This window comes from Neolamprologus brichardi, chromosome 14, assembly GCF_056152115.1.
Source record: "Neolamprologus brichardi isolate AB-2024 chromosome 14, ASM5615211v1, whole genome shotgun sequence".
In the NCBI taxonomy this organism is placed as follows: Eukaryota; Metazoa; Chordata; class Actinopteri; order Cichliformes; family Cichlidae; genus Neolamprologus; species Neolamprologus brichardi.
In genome coordinates this window covers 32,022,976-32,044,583 of record NC_142117.1, presented here as the reverse complement: position 1 = coordinate 32,044,583, position 21,608 = coordinate 32,022,976, and the positions used below count along the sequence as shown (strand labels likewise).

The following is a 21,608-nucleotide window of genomic DNA, read 5'->3' as shown; positions in this document are numbered from 1 at the left end:
AGGAGTAACAGTGTGGGCGTCTGTTGTTTGTGTGTGTGTGCCTGGGTAATCTTTATAATCAAATGACAACAGGACAGATGATGGTAAAAGGCAAAAGACGGAAGGAACCCCCCCCCCCCCCCCCCCCCCCCCAAATTGAGGATGATATTATTCTGGATTGAACATGAACCCACGAGACATAAACATATAAAAATGGCTCTTAATTCAATGATTCATGTGACAGTCAATGTGCGTTTGCTGAGCTGTTCGGAAGTAGTGACTGAAAAATATGTTTTTTATCTGCTCCGCTGTCCACCAGCCCCATCTTTCTCTGAGTTAGGTATCATCTCAGGCTTAAACTTCAACAACGAAGGTGAAGAAGGGACAGCGAAGGGTTTTTCTTCTTTGACTTTTCTGCTTAGTTAGGATTTTTAATAGAAGAATCAAAACTTTAACTTGGGGTGACCTCCAGAGGGTATTGACCTCAGTTCTTGACTCCACGTCCCACTAATCCATAAGGTTTAGAGACCGTTTCAAGGCTTTGGAGAGTGCTGATAAGTATGAATATTAGAAAACTGCTACCTCTATGTGAATTGAACTGTCCTGATTCTTGTGGAAAATTACATTCCAGAAGTTAATTGCAAACATGATAGCAGAGGGATACTTTCACTTCCTGAAACACCGGTTTTCTGATATTTCTTCAAAGCTAACATTTATCCCCATGCTGCTTCGCTCTGTTGGTTCACAGCCACCACATCCATTACAACTCGATGAACCTTTCAGAAAAGAGACACACTGACATAAGGGTGTATTTGTGTGTTTACACTGAGCTGGCCCATGACCAGATGAACCAGTCGGACCTAAGAAAGGGTCAGTGTGAAGCTCTCTCCTCTATCATTGTTTGCGCTGTCACAGGGAGGCCTCGTTTGCTTGTTTTGAAAGGGTTTCCAATCCATCTTTCAACAACAGCCAATTTTGTCCACAATGCGGCAACCGAGATGAGTAAGCACACTTTCCTTCATTAATTAGCCATTTTTAGTTGTATTGCTTAGGTAGGTTTGTGCAGAGAACAAAAAGTCTCCCATGCCCACAACTTCACACACTAGACTGAGCTTCAGTGTCCCTGTTATTACATCTTATGATGTTTTATACGATAGAATTATAAACATAAAAAAATCAGGACGTTGAAGAATGTTAATAAACTTGTAATCTTTTAATCTTTTTATATTTAGCTGTAAATACAGTCGCCAGCCATTTCATTAGAGATGTTAACATCTAATCAGCCAATCACATGCCACAATCTCAATGCATTTTGGCACTGGGGTGCTAAAGTTCAAACTGAGTATCTGAATAGGGGAGAAATGTGATTTTAGTGGTTGAAATGTGGCATTATTGTTGGCGCCAGATGAGCTGGTCTGTATTTTAAAAACTGCTGGTCTACTGGAATTTTCTCACACAATTACGTCTGGGGTTTACAGAGGATGATAAAAGAAAGAAGAGGGTATAAGCAGTCAGTTGCAGCTCTCTGGGCAAAATGCCTTGTCAGAGGTCAGAGGAGAATGGCCAGACTGCTTCTAGCTGACAGGAAGGCAACAGTAAGTCAAATAATCACTTACTACAGCCAAAGTATGCAGAAAAACATCCCTGAATGCACAGCGTGTCACATCTTGAAGGAGATGGGCTACAGGAGCTAAGAACAGAAAAGCTACAATTTACAAAGACTCACAAAGCTGGATGATAAAAGGCTAGAAAAACATCGAATGGTGACGTTTTAGTTTCTGCTGCAACATTCAGGTCAGAATTTGTGCTATGGTGTGGGGAATGTTTTCGTGGCATATTTTGGGTTCCTTAGTGCCAAGTGAGGATCTTTTAAATGCCAGAGCCCACCAGAGTTTCACTGATGAGCACGCCCTTTTCTTTATAACCACAGTGTAGCTGTAATCTACTAATGGCTGTTTCCACAGAGACAATGTGCCATGTCACAAACCTCAAACAACCCGAATCTGGTTTTGTGAATGTGAAAAGGAGTTTGTGTACTCAAATTGCCTCACAGTCACCAGACCCCAATTTAATAAAGCTCCTTTGGGATGCATTGAAATAGGAGATCCAACAAATCTGCACCAACTGTGTGATGATGTTAGAATGGGCCAAAATCTCACGAGGATTGTTTCCAGCATTTTGTTGGATCGATGCCACTAAGAACTCAGGCAGTTCAAGGCAAAAGAAGGAGTCTGAGCTGTTATTTCGACTGATTGCTCACACACAAGGTGTTGCTACAGTGGATGGATCCACGTTTGTTTAGGCTTTTTTTTTGTCCTTTCTGATGCAACCCTCCTAGGGATTGGTGTATCATCCAGGCCTCTAACCGGTGAATGTATTAACCACTACACTATTCAGCCACTAAGGAGGGTATAGCAATCTAAATATAGCCCTTATAACTTTTCCCATAATTCTTCTTTTTTGGATGTGACTAGAACAGCATTGAAATTTAGATTTTCACCCTTACCACCAGAGAAGCAGCAGTTCTTTACTGACCAAATTCTTATAATCATCAGGAGATATAAAGAAGGGTGTTGAGGTGCTCTTTCCCTCCCTCAAACACAAACCAGTCGTTCAGAAACAAGTGCTGCCAAAGTCATGTTGTGCACAAATAGGTAATCAAACACTCACGTGTACAAACTTGAAGCAGGACAAAGAATTATAAATCTTTTATTGTGCATGGATCCTTTGTAGATATCATGACTATACAGATACACTTTAGATACATATCTATGATTATACATTTTTCCCATAACGAACATTGTAAAGTGATATGTCTGGTAGTATGTATAGTATAACAAATTTTCATTTTGGAATGTACGGTGTATGAGGTAACTGCAAACATTAAAATTACATAAAAATGGTCTGTTTTGTGCATATTTTACTCATTTTTGTAGCATTTTGTTAATCTCCCCAGCCAAAGGTAGTAAGCCCCCGGGTGAAGAGGTGTTAAAATGGCACGCTTTGCAATTGCTATCAAAAATAGGAATTTTGAATCTTTTTTCTTCTTCTTCTTTTTTAAATGACAAAGAGGAGACATTTGCAGAATGTCTGAAGGACCAAATCATGTAATTATCCAGGATGTTTTGCAAGGTACCTGCATTTCATTTTGAAAGTTGCAACAGCAGTTATCTGCCCAAAACCAATCACTAGACTCTACAGCCAGATCACCACTGAAAACTCAGCTTAGCAACCTGTTACAAATACTTAACACACAGAGAAAAGGCAAATTTAGATTCACAGGAAGTACATGATAACACATTTTGTTTCAGCTTTCAATGATTCATGACAGGATTTTTTTTCTTCTTTTAATGTTCTGGAGAGTATTAACTTATATTACTTCAATATCATAAAAAAATATACTTCACACATGTATGACTTGAAAAAAAAGAAACCAAAATAAATTTAATACATACAACTACTTTCCATTTCTCTCATGATTATACATGTTTACTAAACACCAAATGAATTTTGCAAAAGTAAAATGAAACACATTGTAGTGTTTTCTAACACTAAAAAAAACCCATAAGAACTGAAGAGAAATTAAGAAAGAAAAAAAAAATCTCCCAAAGTTTTTTTCCTCTCCAATTAAGGCCTCTGAAACAACTTGTGATATTTTTCCCTCTGGTTTTCTTTTTTTAAATCCTTTTTTTTAATTTATTTCATTTTTTCATTTTTGCTGATTAGCTGTTTCAGTGACACGTCATGTGATTCAACAACTTTTAAAAACACCCAAAACACATGAAGGGCTTTCACAATCTCAAAGTGTGTTCTATAAAATGCATCACAAGACCAAGACGCAGTCAGTCTAGGTTTTCTTTCACTAAGGTGCAAAATCAATTACCGGGGAGAACGAAATAAAACAGAACATATGAGAAAGCATACATTTTTTGTGCTGAACAACAATATCTCAGAGTAAAGCAGCTGCATGATTGTAAAAACAAGCTACAGTATAACTATATGATAGTAAAAATAATTAGAATTCACTGTTAGTTTGGTTTTTGTTTTCTAACTTTATACTGAGCATTTTTTTCCCTCAAACTTACAGATCCTTGTGTCTTCACTGTACAAAAATATACTAACATTTCTCCAGTCATTTTTGCATCCTTAAACATTCTGAACATCAAAAAGGTTGGAAAGTGCTAAATGAACGTCCTACTAATGTGAACAAGGTTAACTCTTCAGATTCTTCTTTCCCTAGACTTCTCGAACAAACTCCAGCATGGGGAATCACGTCCCTTCGTGTGGCCCTGAGGCCCTCCCAGCCGTGTACCGCAGTGGCACAAACTACATACAGTAAACACATCTGGACACACCTCACTGTGCAAACACTGGCCCACCAGGTCCCAGGATCAAATAGCACATAGGTTTACACCTACAGACTATTTTTGGAACACATCTATCAAAAAACTGTTTCTTACTGGACACTTAAATGGAAATATAAATAATGACTATTTCTATACATTTTTATATATATGCGCCACTTCTCCCCAGCCCTTCCCCAAAGCAAACCCTATCCCTATGCTTTCTGAGTTCCTTTTGCACAGGAAGCTAATCGTGATGGATTAGGCATTTGGACTCAACAGATACCACAACCTTGGGGCGGGGAGACAGAGGAAGGAGAGTCAGGACGGTATCACAGGTGCCAAATGAGACGTTACATCCTCAATTTATAACTTCCATTTAGCGCCCACTCACCCGCCCATCCTCCTGCTGCGCCCCAGTTCGGCTAATGCAATTACTCCGTTGAAACTGGAGAATAGTAAGTACAAAATAAAGGATACAAAACAACAGAGAGACAGAGGGGCAGGGAAGAGTAAAGCTATAACCCTGAAGCTGGGGGGTGCAGACTGCTCATTTGATGACAAAGTATTGGATGACAAAAGCGATGAGGATGGCGATGACGGCAAAAACCATGAGGATGAGGAAAGCGCACTGCTCGTCGCTCAGGCTCTGTCTGGCTCGGGTGGACTCTGTGCCGATCCTGGATCCTGAGCTGACCGCGCTGCCGGCCAGCGCCGCATCATTCCGCTGGGAGGAGAGGGTCACCGTGGGGCTGTAGGGACCGCTCAGCTCCGGAGCGTCCTGGCACTGCCTGATAGCGCATACTCGGAAACGATAGTCACTGTTGGGCTGCAGGTTCTGAACATGGAAGGTTGTGGCAGCGCCTTTGTAAGCCTGAGAACAGGAGAGAGGAAGAGATTAAAAATAGTATATAAAATTACAGAAAACATTTAAAGAAGCTGTACTGACCAACGAAGATGAAAATTCATCTCTCTTACTGCTTCTGAGTAACTTCAGTGACAGAAATAATGAAAATACACTTGTATCTCTTTTAACTTTTATTATTTTTCCAATTGACAGAGTATTTTTGATTTTTTTCATTAGACTTGTCCTGTTTTTCCGCCTTGGAAGACGTGGAAAGCCATCTGCCTCAGCCGTCTGTCCAGCTGACACACCCACAAGTTTTTAGAGGACCTCGTGAACCTGATCTGCTTGGTTGCCGTAGTGACACTTTCTTTGATTCTCTTTAATGAGTGAACAAATATTTCATTTGAAGCCTAAACTTTAATTAAGCCCACCACATAAAATCAAAATCAAAAACAATTGCACACAAAATTACAGCAGAAGGGGGATATGAGCAGTGTTATTTAAATACTGGATGTCAAACTAGCAGTGATACAAAAATTACTTTCTTAAATATGGGCTTTGAATCCAAGCCATCAAGACTGACAAAGAGGGAAACAAAGGGGGTGGTAGCCATATATTTCAGCTTCCCGATTCAATTGCCATATATGATGTGGTGCGATTAGCATAAGCCTGCAGAGACCATTATTTCATGTTAACATGGCCACAGGCCATTGAGAGGGATGAATGTGGTGGCAGGGGTTAGACACCTGATATACCTCATGGATCAATGACCTTTGCGTAATGGGCAATTTAAAGCAGCAGTGAGTAATACAGAGTGCTGCAAAGCCACAGCAAAAGCATCAAGGCCCTGGGATCCATCTGTATCCCACTCTGCATAGAAAAAGGCCACTGTGATGAATGGTGGGTCACATGAAGGTAACACAGAAGGACATAAAACACAAAGGAGGGGTAGGAAACCTTAACACAACAACATCTGTACCTGTTTAAAATCTGAATTTCCTATCATACACTGCAAGCTGTAGATTACTGGGTCCCCCTTCATAGGCGGCAGGGCCTCCCACGTGACTTCGCAGGAGTTATCATCCAGACGCTCCACTTTAGGGGCTGGAGGGTGAGGTTGGAAATGAAAGAGAGAAAACAATGAGCTGTGATGAAGACAAGCAATACAGGCGACTACTTATTTAACTGCTTTAAAACAGACTAATAGAAATGTAAAAAAACAAACAAAAAAAAAAAAAAACCCAACAACATCAAAAACAACACAACATCACTGACAGCATTAGAAAGGTACACACATGTAGACCTATGCAACACCCTCTGCATCAAAAAAATTAGGCCAGTGCTAAAATATTAAACACTGCAGTCAATCCACATGGACTCCCATGTTGAATGGCCAGCAAATACATTCTTTAGAGCCTGACAGTTTCCCCTTGATGGCAACTTTAATGTGAGTGAAATATCTAACCAATAATCAATCAATGCAGTCTTGCTGTGTGCCTGTCCAAGAAGTCTGCATCAAATTGCACTTGAGTTTTGAAGATTAAAATCTGGTATTTTATTAGTGTGTTACTTAACACTAGTTAGCAGCCATGTGTGTTTGCAATTAGCACCGTTTATAACAGTAGCCTGCTTTGCAAACTGATCCAAGTCCTCCCTCTGATCCAAACATGGTCAATTCTGGCTACTCAACATCTAAAACGCTACCGGTGGTTATATCCAGGCTAAAATGGCTTCATTTAAACACAGGTAAACTGAACTGCTATTTATCTTCGATTCCCTTTGAAGGGTGGTACATTACTGCAAGGGAGATGTGTAAAAAGGCTTCTCTGGATTAAAGTAACCAAAACACCATTTGAAGTGAACCCATAATGCGTATTCTACAAAATAACGGGATGTAGCTTTGTTGACAAAATAGTAAGAGACATCAAAGTTCCCAAACACTTTTCAAACATGAAGTAAACTCCCACTTTGAATGCGAGCTTTGGGGGATTTCTGAAAATGGAGCTCCTTCAGACACTCCTAGCTTTAATACAAGAGTACTTGCTTTTATATGAACAGTGACTCAAGCTGATGGATAAAAAAAAAGAGCATTTTAGAGAACTTAATGTGACTGTTCCCCATTAGCAGAGTACCTAACTGTGAGTCACGCTCTTGCTTAGGTAGGTGGCAATTTGAGCAAAAACAATAAAAATACGTGGTTGTACTGGACTGGCTGAAAGTGGCCTGGTAATGCATGAAGAGATGGAGCAGCAAGTAGCATTTTAGTCTTTTGTGCCTTTGTGATATCAGACGTTAAACTCAATGCTGAAATGGCTTGTCTAAATTCAAACTGTCTATATTTGAGAGTCCACTTCACTGTGTGGGGAGACCAGCAGTGTTGAGTAACACTGACAATCTGGCACATGACTGCTTGATTCAAAAGAGGTGCTGCACTGAGAATAAAGCCTACATCCTCATTACTGACTTCAACGCGTAGGATCAAAAGAGGCTCTGCAGAGGCTGGCAGAGACCAGACCACAGAGCTGATCTACACGACTTTTGATGAGAGCAGGCGAGTGAATCTCTGGCAGTTTGGTCTAACTCAAATGCAAGTCAAGTTTGGGTCACCTCAGGTTAAAGGATGAGCACACAGTGTCAAGCAGTGAGTGTCTGTAAAGATAGTAGGAACTGTTTAATGCTTAGGACAGGCAGAGAAAGAAAAAAATGTGGCACTGTACCTTTCAGAGGAGCTGGAGGAGAACGTGGGGTAGTGAATGTGTAAACATTGGAGAAGGGCCCTTCGCCCGCCTCATTAAAGGCCTGGATGCGGAACGTGTAAGAGGTAGACTCATTAAGCCTCTGGACTTTGTGTGTGTGGCATGGTCCTTTATACAAGGATATAAATCTGCAATGACAGGAACATGGAAAAAGAGAAAGGATTTAATGAGCAAAGGATAAATATTAGAAAAAGCAAATGGCATGAGTGACTTCTCTATCTGAAAGTACAGAGTGGCAAAAGGCATATCATCAGCTCCTGTCTCCTTCTGCTTCCAAGGCAATTTGTCTGCTGCTTTATTTTCAATCACCCCGCCCTCCTGAATACAGTTATCTGCAGCTATTGCTCAAACTCCAGTCTCCCTTCTTATTGGTTAATCTCTTGTCAGATCGCTTTCTCCCACCTGAATAATGACCGACTAACCTGCCATTCTTGTCCCCCATGTGCAGCTGATACTGAAGGGCATCTGAGGTGGCTTTGGCTGGGCCGTCACCCCACTTGAGCCTGAGGGTCTGGTGGCTGAAGGCGGTGCACTCCAGGCGGGGGGGCTGTGGGGGCAGGGGCTTTGTCTTCAGCTTAAAGGTGTGACTAAAGGGGCCTGCTCCCAGGCTATTAAGGGCTTGGATTCGAATCCTGAAGAAGAAGAAGAAGAAGAAGAAGAAGAAGACATGACACCAGAGAGCTGGAAAGGTGTCGTAAAACACTGCACTGACAACCAGAGGACCTTTATGTCCTTGATTTTATATTTTCTGTACAAATTCACTAAAAGTTGACAACAAATTCATTCATCTCAGTCCCTCTTAAAATGTTAATCCATGAAATCTGTCAGTATTTCTGTCTCGTTTAGAATAATAAAACGCATTCAAATATCCAGCCAACAAAAAAATGTTTGATGTCTTGTCTGGAACCCAACTGCTTTCTAAACAGTTGCCAGCCCTCTTCACAATAGACAAGGTTTACAGATGTAACCAATTACATCTGCCCAAGTTGTCCCCTTTGACATCTTTTGGAACAAAGCATCACAGACCAACTGAATCTAAAAGCGTGGCGTGTCCAATTTGTATCACATGTTATTCCGCATGAGCACTGAGACATAATTTAAAAACGGCTCTTTCTGCCTTACATCTGGAAGGTTCTTAGTGGTGTAGCATAACTACGATGCTACCTTTAAAACTTGCACCAACCTGTAGCTGGTGTCAGGCTGTAGATTTTGGATGACGTGTTTGGTGACCGGACCAACAACGATAGGTTGTCGCTCTCCGATGTCAATCAGGTAGGAATTGATCTCAGAGCCGTGATCGCATGGAGGGTCCCAGCAAATACCCAGGCAGGTGGACGGAGAGTAGACCGGCTGTGGCCGGGACTCACTCTCCTCCTCTTCCTCATCTTCATCCGCATCCACTGGAGTATCGTAACTTCGCAGCTCAGACTCTTTGAGCACGTATATGTTGCTGACAGCAGCAGGCACAGTGCAGGGCGTCAGGCAAAACACTGCCTCGCTGAAGGGACCCACACCAGCCACGTTCACAGCCTATCAACAAGAAACAAGAGTGCGCCCAAGAAGTTGATATCAAGTACCACTTGTGGTGTGGAAGAACACCTGTGCAGCATTTACGTTTGACCACAAGATGGAGTTCCAATGTAAACGTAAACAATTTTACTCTTCAGTCAAGAATATGCTAAAAATTAAATGCACCAAACAACTATCCAAATGATAACATCCCCAAAATTGGAGAAAACCTCAAATGATGACATTTAGTAACGCTGCAGAAATTATTACAAGTACTGACATTGAAAAGAAAACAAAAAAAACTGAAAAGAACTATTCCACTCCGGCAGAAAGTGGTGTCTCAAAGGATAAGAGAACTGATGCAGAACTGTTTCAGTTATTTCCTACTGTGCTGGCCTAGTCAGTTTTATGTTCTCAAATTAAATTAAAGTTAGAATTATTCATTTTACTGGGAGTCCTTCAGATTATTATGAGATTCTCAGAGAATATATCACACTTAAATAAGGTCATAAGATAGCATAATAGTCTTTATATAGTGAAAGATGATGTATAATTCTGCTTTAGACTTTTATTTTAACCATGGTGAAGACTGAAAAAAAGGGGGGCTAGAAATCGAGAAATAAAATCGTAAATAATGAAGCACTCACTTGCACCCGGCAGAAGTAGTTGGTTGCAGGCAGTAGGCCTTTCATTTCATGACTGAGGCCTGGTCCACTATAACAAATCTGCATGCTACCCTCAGCTGCTCCCCACTCCAGACGAAACTCTGTCACCGGAGCTCCATTACAAGGAGGGGCCTAGATCCCAAACAAGAAATGAATGAGGATGATGCATACAACACTCAATTTTCAACACATTACTTGAGGCAGCCAGTCTTACCTCCCAGCTCACAACAACACAGCTGGAGGACTTGCATGTGGTGGAGGGAGCTTTGCACTGCTCAGGGGCCCCGGGGCCAGTCGTAACCTCAAAGCGCTCCGAAAGAGGGCCAAACTTTTCACATGAAAAGAACAAAACTAGTTTATACAACCAGAAATTTCCAAATGACACTTTTAAAATGTATTTATTGAGACTGTTCAAAGCACACTGGAAAAAAATAATTAAATCCCTTGCAGTGTTATTCAGTATTAATAGTCTCTCACCCCAGCCTTGTTTGCTGCCTTGAGCCGGAAACTATAGGTTTTGCCAGGCATTAACCCTCCTACAGAGCAGTCCAGCTCTGGACCCTGGTAAACCTCTTTGCTTTCCTCAGACTGTGGCCCGCTCATTTCTATACTGTAGCAAGAGACCGGGCTTCCTCCGTCTACCTGAGGGACACCTAGGAAATTTGTACAAACAAGTATTTATAAAGATCAATACACTTTGGGAGAAAAAAAGAAGCACTGTCCAAGAAAAATAACAGTGTATAAACAAAGCTAAAATGCACAAACAGCAAAATAATAGTAACTGTACAATCAAAGATTAGTGCTTTGAGGTTTGTTCACAAGACAAATAAATGCATCAACAGAAGCCAGAGATGCATCCCACACAGATCTAAGTTGGAGAGGAATGACTCACCCCAGCGCAGTTGCACCTCCCTGGCTTTGGGCTTGCCCACCAACCGAGGGGGCTGGCATTGCCCCGGGGGCACTGCGGGAGTCTGGACCTGCAGGGTCTCTGACAGCTTGCAAGTAAAGACAACACACCAATTAAGACCCACAGTTAATAACAATTTCACACTCTTGACTCTCTCCTCTTACAAAGCACACAGGACACAGATTGTCATTTTCACCGGCTTATCAGACCGACTCAGGCTACAGCAGTCCGGAGAGGAGACCGAGTGTGAATGCATCGATCAAAGGACACGAGCATACAGAAAAATACGCTGTCTTTATGGGTAAAGTTAGACATACTGCCTCACAAGTGAATTATACACTCAACTTCTGTGACAAAAGAAAAAAAAAAAAAAGCCCATGTGAGTGTTATGTCACATTGCGCTGCACCAAAAAGCAGGAATTCGCCACCATGACTCATGTTTCTTTACCAGCTCCATCTTGAATAAATGCATGCACAAACAGCTGATGAAGAAATTAATGAAGAGCGTCTGTGAACTGAACTAATTAAGAAAAACATTCTCTGACACATGCAGGGAGGGTTAATCGATTAGCAGGCTTTGTCTTGTACTTACACACCAGGAAACAGTCTAATATCCAACATAAGCAACTGACTGAATGACAATTTCCTATTAAAACTTGCCATAAATAGATTGCATATCTAGAATCATTTGTGTCAAATTAATCAAATCATCACTGTCTGCTTACTCACAACACTTTGAATAACAGCTCAGAAATGCATCATTCATAACCAAAATAATAATAATAATAATAATAATAATAATCTGAAAGTTTTTATAAGATAAATAAATGTCTGTTACATTTTTCTAATGTTTCTAACAGTAATCTCAGTTCACGTGTATGCAAATCATTTAAAAAACAAAAACAAAAAAAGCATAACAAAACAAAAAACACCCAAAAAACAACATATTACCCTCCCTTTTCTCCCTGCAATCAAATAAATATGTAACTGATGCATCAAACTCTGAATTCCTGTGGTGAAACACAAGGCTATGTGCGCAACCATGTGCACACGTGTACTGACGTTGAATGACTCACCGGGCTCTGCCCCCCCTCGCTCATGCAGTAAACTCGCGTCTGGTAGGAGCAGCCGGGCTTCAAGCCCTCACACACATGTTCCAGAGCTGGCCCCGAGTACACCTGCCCCCACGGTGAGCCTAAGAAAAAAACATAACAAAAAACACACGCACGCACGCACGCACAGACCATTTTAATTACATTAAAATGATTTCAATAAATGAAATCATGTATTATTAAATTATGTAAATTATTACTGTCACCATGAGGAACTTACCACTTGTGCCTTCAGACAGCTCCACAACATACTTAGTGATTTCTGAGCCACCATCATCTTTAGGGGGTTCTAAATTTTAACACAAGCACATAATTAAAATAATTATTTTTCTATATAAATCATTATGTCCCCAAAAGGGTTGACTACTTATCCACCTGAAATATATTAATTCATTTTAAAAGTGTGCTATGAATCTACGAAATTTGATTTGCATGATTGGCCAAGGATGTTGCCTTGTTTTTTCTTCTGAAACTCATTTTAGTGCACAGAAACATTTGAAAATATCTTCACAACTGCAGACTTGTTTTTTAATGGTATTTTGAAATCTGGAAGCACAGACACGTACAGCGGTGATGGATGTGTTTGTCCAGTGAGGTGTGTGTATGAAGGATTCATGCTTAGGTCTGAAGAGAAGAGAATTGTCAATCATCTATAGTACAGACAGCCTGGGATGTCATCCGTCACATAGGTCCAGGCAGAGCTCAGTCAGAAAAATGAACTTACAAACTGGACTTGCCAGGCTGTCAACTACATGAAGAGTGAAAGGTTTTAATAAGTCAAAAGGGCAACTAGTAGAAAACCTACCCCAGGCCATTTTGAAGCTGTTGGGCAGGACTCTTCCTCTGATGACAGGCTTGAAGGGACAGCCAGGTATATCTGGTTTTGTGATGAACTCGACCACCTGGCTAGGGTTGCTCTTGCCCTCTGAGTTGTATGCCGCCACCTGGAGGAGGTGCAGAAATGCACAAATAAATAAATAATAAACTCCTATCAGGAAATTAATTCTTTTTTCCCCCCTAGGTAGTAAAGTGTATAAAGATCATTATTTTTCCCTGATAATAACCACCAACCAGATCCATGAGACAAAGTAAACAGTATGCCTGCAACTAAAATGGCCTCAGGCAAATAGCACATTATGAAAGAGATGACTCTGCAGAGCTTGTGGTGTCTAAACAGGTTTTATTTTTGTCAATTCAAAAGGCAATCATGAAATGAGACAATAAGCTTTATTGGGATTTGCATTTCTCTGCCGCTTCGGCTATAATATCGAAATCTCTGTGAGCACGCTGAGCAGCGTTCATCCACGTATTGTACCAAACAAACCTGCACAGTGCATAGCCTGCCTTCGCAATGTGCAGCTGGAAAATTGGAAATGAGGGAGTGAGGATTTCTGGCTAATGAATATTTCTATCATTTAGCCATATGGCGGCTTGTTTATGTGATACTTTTCTGACAGTTTCATGCTTAGCAATGCTGTGGTGTGGATTCGTATGGCCATGTGAGTAAAGCTTATAAATTCTATTACCAGTCTATTAATTAATTGGGATTTCTTGCTCTTGAAATACAGAGCAGAAAAATAGCACCTGTTACTGTCACCTGCTGCAGAAAAATAACAGTTATTATGAGAGGGGAGACACACTGAACACCTGTGATCTAGTGCAACTGCAGTTTAGGAGTACAGCTACTTAGCTAACTGAATATGACACACTTGTTAAATACAGTCGTATGGAGGAACTTATGTAATAAACCTTTTTTTTTTTCCAAAGGAAATACCACAAAAGCAGTTCACCTGAATTAAAAGAATGTCTTCTATGTGTTTTGTCAATCAGCACTGCTGCCTCTAGCACCAAAACCAGAAACCCACCACTTCCTTCTGAGGACAACCAGTGTAGTAGAAACAACCACAAAGATAGTTTGGGGAAATTGGGCAGGTGTTTATATGTCTGAACGTCTGGATGTCTGCGGTGAAAATGCTGGGCAAAAATGATATTTTTAAAGATGGATTCGAGCTAAGAACTCACTAACGTCACAGCTGAGATGATGCCATCTCTGAGAAATGTTTAGTTTAACAGGGCACAGTAAACCTCTTAAAAGTGGGATCTATATCTTTCAGAACTGCTCAAACAAGGCTAAACAGCATTTTCATTTAGAACATTTACAAATTGCTGTAATCAATAAAACAAAAATATTTACAGGATATGGAACTGTGTTTTAGACAAAACTCATTTAAGACGTCTAACACGCTACAAATATTTAGAAAAGCTAATCTTACAGATTTATTGAACACACACTATTTTATATAAAGATATGGATCATACATCTCAAGCAGGCGTCACATCTTCAGTTTAATTTCAACCAATTATTAATCTTTGAGCTCAAAACTCTTTAGTAAACATTCAAAAATTAAATAGGAGACTAATAATGTTGGGGAGAATGGGAAAGACTGGGAATCTGGGAATGTGTGAAAGAGAAAGATATATAGGGAAGAAGACACAGGCAACTATTTGTCCAAAGGTTCTAACATTACTGCCGGCCCAAAAAACTTGTGTGGCTCAAACACTTTGCACAACTAGCTTCTCATTGGCTGTTCCTGTTGATGTTGTCAGCTGCCCACTGCTTTGCTAGCAGAATCTTGCAAAACAGATGACTCACAGGGTCAACATTGAACTCAGCAAATTCCCCGCCTAAAAGCTGTTCCTCTCCATACACACTCCACAACCTTGTTCTCAAAATCATTGGGACACTCAATAATAATAATAATAATAATAATAATAATAATAATAATAATAATAATAATAAGCAAATAATTCCCAAGCCAACATATCAAATATTGAAGCTTTAAAAATAAATAAATAAACATAAATATATGCTCATTCAGAATTTGTTAACCTCAACATTTTTCCAAAACGTTGGACAGGAATGCTTCACTGCATCCCTGAGCATACATTTCAGAAGTTCTACATTTATGATCTGCAGTCTTTTAATATTTTCATTTAAAAGATATGATTTCATTTATTTCAAATTAAAGTACAACCAAAAGGACCAAAGTCAGTCTTTGGGCTCCCTTACCCTAAACTTGTACTTGGTGCTCCTGTGGAGATTCCTAACGGTGAAGGAGAGTTCGTCACCGTTGTAGCTTGTCTGGAAGCCATATCCCTGAGACAAAGACAAATGACAAAGGGAGGAGGAAAACAACCAGGTGAGCAATGGCTTTCAAGACAACCACTGTAGCACAGAAAGCAAAGTGGTCTGCAGGAGCAATAGCTGCAGGGATTACGGAAGCTTTCGTCTGGTTCTACGTTTTGAGGGACAGGCAAAAGCAACAAAACTACAAATATGTCAACTTTTTAACCTAGCCAAAATAAAATGAAAAAAAATAAATAAAATAAAAATCAATTGGCTTCGGTGTTACCTGTCTTACCAAGCCCTCTTGCTCCAATTTTTCTTTAAACCTTTAACCGGTAGCTGTGACTCTTGTGATTCAGGATTAAGGATGGACTTACCATTATTTTTAAAAGGTATGAGAAACCACCTTCAATAGAGACAACCTACTCTCGAGTACCTAACACTTTTTAAATGTTCTTGTATCCTTTCCTACATTCGTGGATTGAGTCAACCCTTTCTTGCAAGTCTATGGGCATGTTTTTTTGACCTCACTACTTAGTTTCCAACTCTGACATCATCAACTGTGAGACCTAATACAGACTGTTACATCTGTTAATATTAATTATTTCAATTAGGCACAGAACGAATCTTAGGAACACCAACAGAAGTAGGACACAATGGACAAAGAATTAAGGTAAGTCTAAGCGCAACAAAATGTGGAAAATGTACATATTTTATACTCTTTCACAAACTCAAGATGGCAACACAACTGGAAACACAGCAGTCTAAGAGATGCCTGTATGCATTAACGGGAGGCACTTCACGTGGATGGGAAAACATAATATTTTACAGAAAACAGTGTCTGGATATACTGCTGTTTCATACATGAGCTACAATCTCACATGATCAGATGATTTTAGGTTTACGCAGGAGACATACCGAGCCTTCCTCCTCCATTTCCAAAGTATAAAAGATGTCATCCTCCTTTGGAGAGCTAGCAGGCCTCTGCCACTTCAGACACAGCCAGGTCACCCCCGCCATCTCCAGCTCTGGAGGGAAGGGTGGCAATGGCACACTGCATGAGGTGAACAGGTCCACCACTTCACTGAACTCGCTGGGGAGGGCAGAGAGAGATGGTGGATGGGAAAGAATGGGAGAGAGAGACAGAAGAAACACAGTGAGAGACAGACATAGATGAAGACAGTGGATGGAAGAAACAGCAATATAATAACGGACAACAGGGAGGGTGCCATTCAGGAGATAATAGGACGTTAATGCACCTACCTTGTACCCATGTCATTTTTGGCTGCAAGGCGGAAAGAGTATCGTGAAGCTGGAGAAAGCTTGGTCACTTTGTACTGCTTCTGAGGTCCATAGTAGCACTGTTCATAAACACCAGTGCCATTCCCCTTTAAAGAACAAAGTGTTTAACTTAAGAAACTGGAATACTAGTTGAACACAAATATCAATTCTTTAGAGATAAAAAAAAAAAAAAATTACCTCATCCCACTGGAGTATGTAGTTTTGAATTTTGGAACCATTGTCACATGGAGCCTGTAGATAAAAAAAGCAAACAAAAAAACAGGTTTTTAATATTTCAACTAACTAGTAGTCTGTGCACTAGCATTAATCCTCACCATAGAACAGTTTGAATGAAAACACAGAAGTGGTACAACACTGATGGGGGCATGGTAACAATTGTGAAGGGAAGGTATTTATAATTATCAGGTAATCATAGAAAGTACGGGAATCTTAACTTTTCGTCATTATTCCGCCTCAAGGGGCAAATATGTGTGCATCGTTTATTACTATCACCTACTATCATTCTTGAACACAAAAGAAATCATAGTTTCAATATTTCGTCATCTTTCTTGCTGCTTCTTAATGTCCAGCTTTAAAACTGTGGCTTCATCAGGCAGTCTTTTCTTTTACCTTCCACTGAAGTAAAAGATAATTCTTGGTCCCACTGATCTTCTTGGGAGGATTGGGAGGATCTGGCTCACAGCTTAAAGTGGTGAAGCTCACAGCCTCTGATGGGTTTCCCTGTAAACCGCTACACATCGCCTGGACCCTGGGGGGACGACGACACAAACAACAACAACAACAAAAAAAAAAACATGTTTATACATTATTCCTAGGAGTACTAAATCTAGATTTGAAATAAGAGGTGGTGGAGTGTTGCACCAACCTGACATGATAGTCTGTTGCTGGCCGAAGGAGTTCTAAAGTTGCACTTAGTTCTTCCCCACTGCATTAAAGGAAAATGAAAAAACACCTTTAGAGTTTGATAAGGACATAGTCTATGCTTAATTTGTCATGACAACTGATGTTAAAACTTGTGGATGTTTCTTATACTCACCAGTGCATGCTCTGGTACTTCCCATCTTTACCACTAATTGAGATGGAGACATCATAGCAGAGAGGCTCTGAGAAGCTGGGGTCATCCTCCTTGCTGTCATTCTCACTTTCTGGCTTGGTGGGCGCACTCCAGCTCACTGTTGCTCCTCTGGCCTCGATGTCTGACACCTATCACAAGAAAATACATTGGATGAGTATCAAGTTATTCCTTCTTCACAGTATCTGCAGACTCTTAAAATACTGTCAAATTAATAATTTCCTACAACCCTTAAAACTCAGAACCAAAACTGGTTATGGCTGGTAAACAGCCCTGCTTAGAAGTCTTAAAAACGGAAGCATTTCTTATTCTTGCATTTTCCAAAACAAACATATTGCTTGGTAGTGGAAAAGAGTGTGGGATCAAAATATGCAAACTGACAGTGCATTGGGAAAAAGGTTTTCAGCTTCTGGCAGGGATGAGCTGTGCAACCCTAAGATTTTTTTTTCCATTCTGTTTGGAGAAGATTTAAAAATAGGTTGAGCTACTCTGCAGGGGGGGGATTCATATGTGGAAGAACTCAATCAGGTCAAGTCTGTACCTCCTCCCCTCTGCCCTGCAGGCCCACCTTAGTCTTTTTCCTTCCCGCAGTTTGACTCTCTGTTGAGTAACGGACCAGTATGGCAGCAAAGAGCTGAACTTCCCCAGTATTCTGTTAACTTTATCTATTATATTTCCAACAGAGTTGTTTTTGCTACTTTTACAAGGAGCTCAGACGGTACCAACGGTGACAAATCTTATCTTATAAGGTCAAGCAAATTCTATTTGCAGTTCTACTAATTCTGACCCAGCTGCTATTGAACAGCCATTCTCGTCTTCATTTATCTACAAAGCTGCTGGGCAGCTGAGAACCCAACACCATTTTAAAATAGCAATTTCAAAGGATAAAATGTATCTAGTATGAATATTTCAATCAGATAATTTTGCAACTATAACATTTAATCATGTATTTTGGTGCAAAACAAATGGCTTTCTCATGTATAGAATCTAACTATGTGAGAGCCAGGGGAAAAATGTGTTTAACACAGAGTAAACCAAACCTTTCAGTACTTTTATAAATGCTGCGGCACAATTGGGAATAAAAATCCCCACATGGATGGTAGTCAGCAGGTCTGACTCCATTAGCAAGATGCTAAGTAAGAATTCATCGAGGTTGTTAATAGAATGTTTAATGATGCAACATTGTAGCATCATTACAGTTTCATTTTTTGTTAACGGAATCACATAAATTCATGCAAACTGCATTAATTAGATTAAAAAAAGAAAGAAGTAAACACCAACCTCTGGTTTATTGATGGTGCTCAAGAGCGCTTGTAGGGCCTGCGCCTCCTTGTCAAGTACTGAGGAAAGAAGAGAAAAAAGTAAATCAATTTATTAAAATACTTTAATAATAGCTACTGTTTTTACGTGCTGAACAAACAGGATGCGTCAGTACTACCAAAATCACTCTGTAAATGTCAAACTTCTTTTAAATTAATGATTACAGATCAACCTTCTGTTAGTTACTACCCTTAAGCTTTAAAGACTTAAAGAAAACTATCAAGTGAGGAATTCAGATATTTCTAAGCTGTGAAAATAATTCTCTAACTGGATCTTGAAAAATATTGTAACGATTTTTAAAATGCTTCATTATTAGTAGTGGGTTGTTTTCACATTGTAGCAATCTCCATCAGGTCACAATGTGAAACTATTCTTCCTGCACATTAAAACATGACTGATTAAATAGTATCACCTTTGCCCAGCTGTTGTTTTCCCAAATACCATGCTAAAACCCAAAACTAAAACTCGTGATAAACCTCCACCCTTTAATACTCTTACCTGCTGACTCTCCAATTTTTCGCTTGCCTGTCTGCTTGTCAGGAGAGGACACTGTGTGCCTAAGTTGCCCCTGCTCTGCCTCCAGCCCTTTCCCTCCAATACCGTTATGAATGTCCACCGTTGGGGGACTGTTGCAGGACTTCTGTGGTGACGAGGGAGGGCTGTCCTTCACCTGCCCTCCTCCTTGACGCTCCTTCAGTTTCTTCTGCAGACGTTCATGTGTTTTGTTAGTTCTGTCATCTCTGTGAACCAACGATGGACGTCCATGTTGGGAGTGAGAATCTGTAGAGACTGTAGCACAAACACATTATTCTTATAAGATGGACATGCAAATGCACATGATGATAGTGAAGTAATTCTCTTAGATTAAGCAACTAAAAGAGTAAGACTTGACTCATGCCATTAGTGTGTAACCAGCCTATCCAAATAAAGTGCTGAGAACAAATACAAAACAAAACAAAAACAACACAACAAGTATAACAGTATATCCAGGGACTCCTGACTCCAACTCACCCTGCTCCGGGTAAATATGAGCTGGATGGTACTGAGAGATGTACTGGGAGCTCATGTCGCCCACGCCCCCTGCCATGCCTGTATACAGGTGATGTGGAGGGGGCATCATGGCAGGGTGTGGGATGAAGGCAGGCAGGTGGGCATGGGGTGGTGGAGGAGGATGGTGGAGAGGGGAGTGCCCCCCTGGGTGGAACTCTGGTTGCTGAGGTAAAACCAGAACCCGCCGCACTCCGTTCTCTTCTATGATCTAAGGGGGAAAAAACAATAGCATTGAAAGCAGATATCAAAGCTACTCTCAGAATGATAAGATGCCAATCAGAAACACTGAGACGGAAATAGCGCATGAATGGCTACCTGTGAAATGTATCCAGGAGGCACATAGATTGGAGGCACTGAACCATTTGGAGACATCATGGGAACCTGAGCAGGACCTACGAAGAAGTTAGAAAGGCGCAAGATCAAACACCTTCCCTCAGGATAAACACTGTCATACACGGGGCTTAAGTTTAATACAAGCCCAACAGCTATGGCAAACCAGAACCACAATCCACAAATGTAGCACATTTCCGACATGCCACGCAGCAATGAATGAGTGATCCAAAACTAAGCCAGAGCCCCCAATTTACATTTTTTAACTGAAGGGTCAGGGCTTTATTTACAGAAGACGGCACTCAATAAGTAAAGTCAACAATGCGGCCATTTACCTTAAAACTTCTATAGAAATAATAAACATGCTTTACTTAAATCTAAGTCAGAAAAACTTCTCACATTCAGCTACTTATAATTCCCATGCACAGGCAGTTTTAACTAAAGCTGCACCTCTGTAAGAGGAATATCCCCGCATATGATTTGTTTTTCTAAACCAGATGCATTTTCAATAAGTATTTTCTTAATACCTATGAGAAAAAAGGCCCAAAACGCATTTTTAAAAATCCTGGCAAATGCAAGAAAACCACTTTCCAAAAGTGCTGAGGAACAAAGTTTCCTGCTCTGTTGTGGGGGGCAGTTCAACGGCTTAGCTCAGCTCAGAGAAGAGACAGCTCAGCAAAAAGCCTTGGAGAAAGAAAGAGACCTCTCAGCCAAGTTTGCACAGTCACACATTTCTCTTCTTACAGACCAAAGACAAACCCCCCCAATGCCATATGTCATGGAGGAGAGCAAAAGAGATTGCTTGATTAAGCATTTTCACTCATTTTGTCAAAAGAGTAATAAGAGGTGAAAGCTATTCTAATTCTAACGCGTCTAGGACTATAGCCTACCACACTCCCACTAACACTTAGCACTGCCCTCCTTCAGCACTAAGTCCAGCCTCCAGGTCTCACGGAAGATTAACAGCAGGTACGAGCACAAATAGGAACAGCTGCCAGTTTGCCAGCTACCTGTTTTGGATATTTCCACCACTATTACTTCCAAATAACAGAAGCATTGCCGTTAATACATTCGGCACCAAATTACAGTAACTGTGAGGTTGTTGCTTTAGACTGCAGTAGCATTTAGTTAAGTGTAAACAGATAAAATCTCAACACAGAATAACAGGTCCAGAGTTCACAGTTGTAATCAGCAGCCCAACACAGAGGCGGGTAATGTTTGAGAGGCAGTCGAGCAACTTTGTTTTGTGAGAAAAGTAATGCTGCACCATTGAAGCTGACACAGCA

General features: G+C 40.6%; 1 protein-coding gene across 4 annotated transcripts in view; it reads right to left on the bottom strand.

Moving 5' to 3' along the window:
* Window positions 1-2,659: 2,659 nt before the first annotated feature.
* fndc3a (fibronectin type III domain containing 3A) overlaps window positions 2,660-21,608 on the bottom strand; it is a 56,232-nt gene continuing 37,283 nt past the window's right edge. For 3 of the 4 annotated variants that reach the window (XM_087851130.1, XM_087851132.1, XM_087851134.1), the window contains 23 exons: window positions 20,308-20,384; window positions 19,954-20,200; window positions 19,441-19,731; window positions 18,904-18,962; window positions 17,587-17,753; window positions 17,416-17,475; window positions 17,160-17,298; window positions 16,728-16,781; window positions 16,512-16,636; window positions 16,167-16,341; window positions 15,192-15,278; window positions 12,927-13,065; window positions 12,342-12,410; window positions 12,086-12,204; window positions 10,992-11,097; window positions 10,577-10,752; window positions 10,314-10,427; window positions 10,082-10,231; window positions 9,109-9,455; window positions 8,348-8,557; window positions 7,887-8,053; window positions 6,149-6,273; window positions 2,660-5,196 (listed from right to left, as the gene is read on the bottom strand). In XM_087851130.1, the coding sequence (XP_087707256.1) occupies window positions 4,873-5,196; window positions 6,149-6,273; window positions 7,887-8,053; window positions 8,348-8,557; window positions 9,109-9,455; window positions 10,082-10,231; window positions 10,314-10,427; window positions 10,577-10,752; window positions 10,992-11,097; window positions 12,086-12,204; window positions 12,342-12,410; window positions 12,927-13,065; window positions 15,192-15,278; window positions 16,167-16,341; window positions 16,512-16,636; window positions 16,728-16,781; window positions 17,160-17,298; window positions 17,416-17,475; window positions 17,587-17,753; window positions 18,904-18,962; window positions 19,441-19,731; window positions 19,954-20,200; window positions 20,308-20,384 (3,527 nt within the window). In that variant the 3' untranslated portion in view covers window positions 2,660-4,872. The remainder of the gene's footprint in view (window positions 5,197-6,148; window positions 6,274-7,886; window positions 8,054-8,347; window positions 8,558-9,108; window positions 9,456-10,081; window positions 10,232-10,313; window positions 10,428-10,576; window positions 10,753-10,991; window positions 11,098-12,085; window positions 12,205-12,341; window positions 12,411-12,926; window positions 13,066-15,191; window positions 15,279-16,166; window positions 16,342-16,511; window positions 16,637-16,727; window positions 16,782-17,159; window positions 17,299-17,415; window positions 17,476-17,586; window positions 17,754-18,903; window positions 18,963-19,440; window positions 19,732-19,953; window positions 20,201-20,307; window positions 20,385-21,608) is intronic. The other variant, XM_087851133.1, reaches the window with a different exon arrangement.